Source organism: Medicago truncatula, chromosome 3 (genome assembly GCF_003473485.1).
Source record: "Medicago truncatula cultivar Jemalong A17 chromosome 3, MtrunA17r5.0-ANR, whole genome shotgun sequence".
Taxonomy (NCBI): Eukaryota; Viridiplantae; Streptophyta; class Magnoliopsida; order Fabales; family Fabaceae; genus Medicago; species Medicago truncatula.
In genome coordinates, this window is record NC_053044.1 from 45,745,308 (window position 1) to 45,751,454 (window position 6,147).

General features: G+C 36.8%; 1 protein-coding gene across 1 annotated transcript; it reads right to left on the minus strand.

The window, feature by feature from the left end:
• Positions 1-273: 273 nt before the first annotated feature.
• Positions 274-5,924, minus strand: LOC11421672 (polyadenylate-binding protein-interacting protein 12). Its single transcript, XM_003602313.4, has 11 exons — positions 5,664-5,924; positions 4,987-5,576; positions 4,768-4,878; positions 4,621-4,665; positions 4,088-4,160; positions 3,890-4,002; positions 3,717-3,776; positions 3,547-3,594; positions 3,298-3,366; positions 778-839; positions 274-690 (listed from the first exon to the last, which is right to left on the minus strand). Exons 2-11 carry the CDS (start codon positions 5,500-5,502, stop codon positions 633-635), a joined length of 1,155 nt encoding a protein of 384 aa, XP_003602361.1. The 5' UTR covers positions 5,503-5,576; positions 5,664-5,924; the 3' UTR covers positions 274-632.
• Between the last annotated feature and the right edge of the window lie 223 nt (positions 5,925-6,147).

Genomic DNA, 6,147 nt, shown 5'->3' on the forward strand with positions numbered 1-6,147 from the left:
CCAAGGATTTGTGTATGATGTTTTAAAAATAATAGTTGGTGGAAAAAATGTGACTAGGGAAGGGAAACATAACACTAGTAGCCAATGCTGGCTTAGAAAGGATATACTAGAAAGACACAAAGTAAAAGTGATGGCGGTAATGTATTCGGTTGGTGTATGCAATTTAAATGGCTAAGTAATTTCATCGGAAGACTCGTATGTCCTTCGCAATAGAGAATCAGCCACTCTTAACATTGCATATGAGAAAGATAAAAAAAGTATTCACAAACAGAATAGTACCAGACAGAAACTAAATAGTTCATTACTAACTAACAAAGGTTTTGACAAGATTCTTTAAATAAACAGTAAACTCCGGATGTTACAAACATCCAACCATAGAAGTCTCTCGTTGCGAGACTATCCAGCATAACTTAAGCCTTAAAGAACCTCAAAACGACATCCAACTCTACAAGTTAAACACATAATAACTCATAGCCCCAACGAGAAACAAAAGATACCATACTGCAAGTTTTGGCAACAAGTCTCAACTAAACGCCACAGGTACCTTAAAACATATATGTTTCTATGTATGTATATATATGTAAATATATATCACTGGGCAGCATATTCATCCTAGAAACATGAAGGATGATTCAGTGCATGGGAGTACGAACTGCACGAGCTCGGACTGGTGTCTTTGATGGACTTACCCTGCATACCAAAACATAAGAACGAATGATTGAAGGAACATTAAGTTTATAGGGCAGATGAAATGAAAGGAAAATCTGTTGATCCAACCTTATGGGAAGTGAACCCAAAACCACACCACTACAGCTCAGTGCAGCAATTGCACTCTCAGCCTGCAAGAATGAGGCAAAAATAATAATTCAGAGCCAAAAAAAAAAACAGAAATGGAAAAACAAATAGTAGCCTATCGAGACAAATGTTAATATTACTCGCAATCACGAATATATAAATATTAAAAGCAAAAGATTTGATCAATTTTTTAAGATACAAAGAACTTTGATCATTGAAAACGACCTTCCAAATTTCCAATCAGTATTATACTAAGGGAATAAAGATCAGGACCACAGTCACTCTACATAAATATCTTACATAAAAAGAAGTTGAAACTAATGAAGCTAAGATGGCGCAGAAATGCATAAAATTGCAAGGTAAAAGACACAACATCTTATTGTGTGGGAGTTTTACTGCATTCAACAAAATAATCAGTGAAAATGGGAACAAACGAAAAAGAAGTGGGAGACGGAGGAAGAAAATGCAACCACATGGGCAAGCAACTGAAGTTTGGGTCAACAGCAAAAGGTTGAGTACGACTCAACTGAAGTAAGCCTGGGTTACAAAATATATAGTATTTGGATGCAGGAGGGATAGGGGCACGTGATCTTATAGTGCAAGTTTTTACCCAAAGTGAATTCATGATCATATAAATTTCTGTTGAAATTACTAAAGGTCAAACAAGCGTAATAGCTCCATTAATCCAAAACTAATGAACCCCAAGATTTGGTAAAAATACATCTATATCTAGACTAGAAGACAAACTGACTTTGTCAAACCAAAAGTCACCATCACATATGCCATATGAAGAGTGGCTGATTATTTCCCTTCAATAGTAGGGATTTGTTATTTCCAAGAGTGGGGCTACCTGAAGAATTTAACATTATTATTGCCCAATAAATAGGGGCAAAACTAATGGATACACTTGATCTTGATCCTAGATTCAATTAACCCCGTTTACTTAAGACAAAGAAATTTACAGATTGACGGCCCATTATGGTCATAGATTGGTCCAGTTTTGCAGAAAGGTTGAAATAATCGCACAAAGGAAACGCTAAGCATCATAAAATAACATTCGATACAAACATATACCAGAGGTAGAACCACCTGCCATTCTCCTATTAGGAGAGTGCGCATGAAAAGATATAGGAGATAGCATTGACTTGAGGCATCTGAGTTAGTGAATACAACATAAAGGTCATTGTAACTCTCAACTGACAACGATTAAATAGTTAACGGAGCATGTGAGGGGGGAGACAACGAATTATGGGTATGAGTAACGAATGTCGAAAGAAAATCAATTTGATCAGATTGTCTTCTACCTCCCCAACTTCCTATGCAAGAACATCATCACAAACTGAGAGCTTGACTTTGAACTCAGAATCGACCTAAAACACGGCTCCTATATGAAAATAGCACAAGCTTGCTGGTAAAAATAAAGAGTAACTTGCAGTGAGTGGGTATAGTATATGAGGACCGAAAATAGACCAAATCTTCATCAAATCCATTGACGAAGATACAGAACTTGACAATTTCTACCTATGGTTTCAATGTAGATGAAGCGGCAGTGAATGGAAAGCAAGGCGAAACCATGCCCAATATTTGATTGCAGATCTACCATTAGAAAATTACGGCTCTTGTTTCAAATCAAACAACAATACTGGAAGTTTTTTTACTAGAGAAATGCACAGAGGATCTAGAGACAGTGAGAGCCTTTTTTAATCCCTAAGATTAGGTGTAGCTTGCTAACATACTCCAAAAGAAGAATACAGGAGGACCTTAGCAGCTCCCTTTTGAAAAGGTGTAGCTTGCTAACATACTCCCAAGGAAGAATGAGGAGGATCTTAGCAAGTCCCTTTTGAGTTTTTTTAAGCGGCCAATAGAGAAGTACGAAACTATTTATTTTGGGGAGTACCAACAAATAGAGACTTTGGTATTATAAGGAGCCTAAGCACATCGAGTATATGAGATGCTTAGTCTTGCTTCTTTCCCCTTGATAGCTACTAGCTAGCTTTTAAGGGAGGGTTCTCAAAGTGCAAAGGTGCTTATCAAATGGTGTTATGGCTGATTGGCAGTGTCTCTGAAAGGGCTAACAATGGAGGGGTTGGCAAGAAAAAAGGATGAGTGAGGTGACATAGAGTGAAAGCATCGTGACATTGACTGTCAGGGGCAACGCCCAAGTGCTTAGAGAACTTGGGTATTATGAGGTGCCTAAGTCCGCATTCAGCAATATGAAATGCTTGGCGGGGTATTTAGGTTAGCTTGATTCTTCCCCCTTGATGGTTAGTTTTTACAGAATGGTTCTCAAGTGCTAGGGTGCGTATCAAAGCAAGACAAAATGAATTTATTTTGGGAGGGTGCAGCAGGGGAAGTGGGATAACTACATTACTGCAAAAGCTGCAGTAGAACACAACCTATCGATTATAACTTCACAAATAGATAAAGAATGTACCAAAAAGCCACATAAACTGGACTAGTATGGGATAAAAATAAGATGATTGAGAAGTTAAAAGTAATTACCACTGCAAACTCCACAAAAGCAATCCGAGTTGAATGATGGTAATCCCCAAGAAGCCTCAGACGTTGAACCTACATGAATAAACCAAATTAATGGAAAATATTTTACAAGATATTTAAATTCCTCCAAAAACATACAGTCAAACACTAAACACCGATAAATACACCAAAATAACGGAATATGTCTCATAAGATTGTTAAATTTAAGAAACAATAAAAACTAGAAGCCCAGTTCAATGAATAGCCACAAACCTCTCCACAAATAGATTCAAAGAAGTGCTTGACATCTGCTTGAGTAAGCTGCAGCAGTAATAACAAGAAAAGAAGAATAAGAATTATGAGATTCAATTGCTCCAAAACAGATACTGAAAAATAGCAAGGAGTTCTTCCAAGCAAGATTCTAAGTTCAAATCCAAACCTACCTTCTTGTCGAGATTTGTGCAATAAATTGTTCTGGTGCACATCTCTCTTTCATCTTCAGACTGAGAAATACAGCATCGTTAGAGAGGTAGAACAGAAAAGATAAAAATTATCAGGCCACTCTGATCAATTGTTTTGTAGAACATGCAGTAGGAATCTCTAAGAAAAACATTACCCTGGGCAAAAAAGTTGGATTAACAGGTGCAATAGCAGTCTTTGAAGGCAGCACTCTTAATGGATAATATCCAAGCATGGTTCCAGACAGGTTCAAAGCAGCCCTAGCACCAACTGTAGACATAAAACCGTTAATTCAGGGAAACGCCAAAAAATAATTAAAACACAAATGACAATGTAACAGAACACGTGATGTCACCTTCATCAGTAAACTCAACGAATGCAAACCGAAGAATGGAATTGGGATCCCCGCATACTCGGCAATCAACAACCTATGCTCACGTAAGAGTAGTTGACTTAGTAACGTGGTCCACCATCATTGAGAAAAGGAAACTATAACAACACAAACGACAATGTAACGGAACACGTGTATCTAAGGGTGCGTCTTACTATTGATTGGAGCTCCATACATGGTTAATTAGCTCAAAAGTACAACTTTGTCGCGATTCGTTCAAAACAGATACGTTGCATTTTCATGTGATAGAGCTCCATACATGGTTAATTAGCTCAAAAGTACAACTTTGTCGCGATTCGTTCAATCAGATACGTTGCATTTTCATGTGATAGAGCTCCATACATGGTTAATTAGCTCAAAAGTACAACTTTGTCGCGATTCGTTCAAAACAGATATGTTGCATTACGTTACATTTTCATGTGATAGTTAATATTGTACATGATATCATTTCTATAAAGAAAAATAACACATCATATACAAAATATAGCCATTTCTACCTGGCCGCAGTTAAGAAAGAGAGCTGCCAGCTGCTCTTCAGTAACCTAGATTCCAACATAAAACAACAATCCTTAAAATCAATACACATGCAAAACATTGCAAGCAAGCTGAAATGATAGATTCAACAAGACAGCTAAAATTCCTACCTGTTGATCAATGTCAGACACATAAACAGTCCTCCGAATCATCTCTTCTCTTTTCTCCATATCCATCTTATGATACACTCTTCGCTTCGCATTATTATAGCCATTCTTCCTCTGCAACACAACATCAATCAATATATTGTATTAATACCCAAACTAAACACAATATCGAAAGGTAAAAAATTGTATGAATAAAAAAGAGATCAAACAAAATATTCATACCCTTCTGTTAATCTGTCCATTATTAGCAGTAGCATTAGCATTAGCATTTCCAAAATTATTCTGAAGCATAAAATTGTTATTAGGGTAACCAAACCCAGCATTAGGTCCAGCAGCTAAGTAGCCATGATAATTAGTAACCAGTGAAGGTGGCACAAATTCCTCAGCCATAGGATTCAGCTTTGACAGCAACTCCTCCAAATCCCTCATTTCACGCTTGAAACTCTCACCCCCATTCCCACCATACCCATCAACCAAATGCTGATTCTGAACCCCATTTCCATGCATCTGACTCATTTGATGAGCGATGAAACCATGGTTACCATTTGGAACACTGTCTTGTTGTTGATGATTGATCACACCAACAACGTTGGTGTTAACGGAGTTGGTGTTCAGATTCTGATCGGTTTTGGGTTTGGATTTCTCAACAACCTCAGTTGAGTCCGATGAAACAACACTGTTGTCCAAATTCTCACTGGAAGAATCGATTTTGGTTCCAACATTCTCAGCTACCGCCATAATCACTTCTCAACAGACGAAAGTTTCAACCTTTATTGATTTATTTATCAGCTTTCACAATTCCTTCAGTGAATCTGCATCAATAGATTGAACTGGTAAATAAAAAACAAAAAAAAAACGACCCACATAAAAAAAAAAACGATTTTTTTCAAAAACCATACCTGGGTTGTATTGTATCTAAAAAATCACCATTGACATAAGATCAAAGTGATCGTAAAGTGAGAAATTTGAAGGTGAAGAGAGAGAAGGGTTAAAAGGGTAATTATAAAGAAGGTTGTTTTAACGCAGCACTGACTTTTTGGTGAGAATAACGTTGTTGTTCTAGTTTTGATGTGTTGGGGTTGTGAAAGTGATGACGATGAAGGTATCAAAGAAAAAAATGAACACCTATGTTATGTATGGTATGGCTCTATGGGCATAATCACAATACAATGTTTTATTTTTATTTTTGATTTTTTCATTTAATTACCTTAACTGCTTATTTTGTCACGCATGTCACCACATTTCTTAATACGTCACGCATCTTTTATTCTTGCAGGATATACGGTAAAAATAATAATGTGTCCAACCATTTCAATCACTTACCCCATCATCCTTTAACTAGTTAGTTAGTTACTTACATCACTTCTATACTTCTAGGTTACT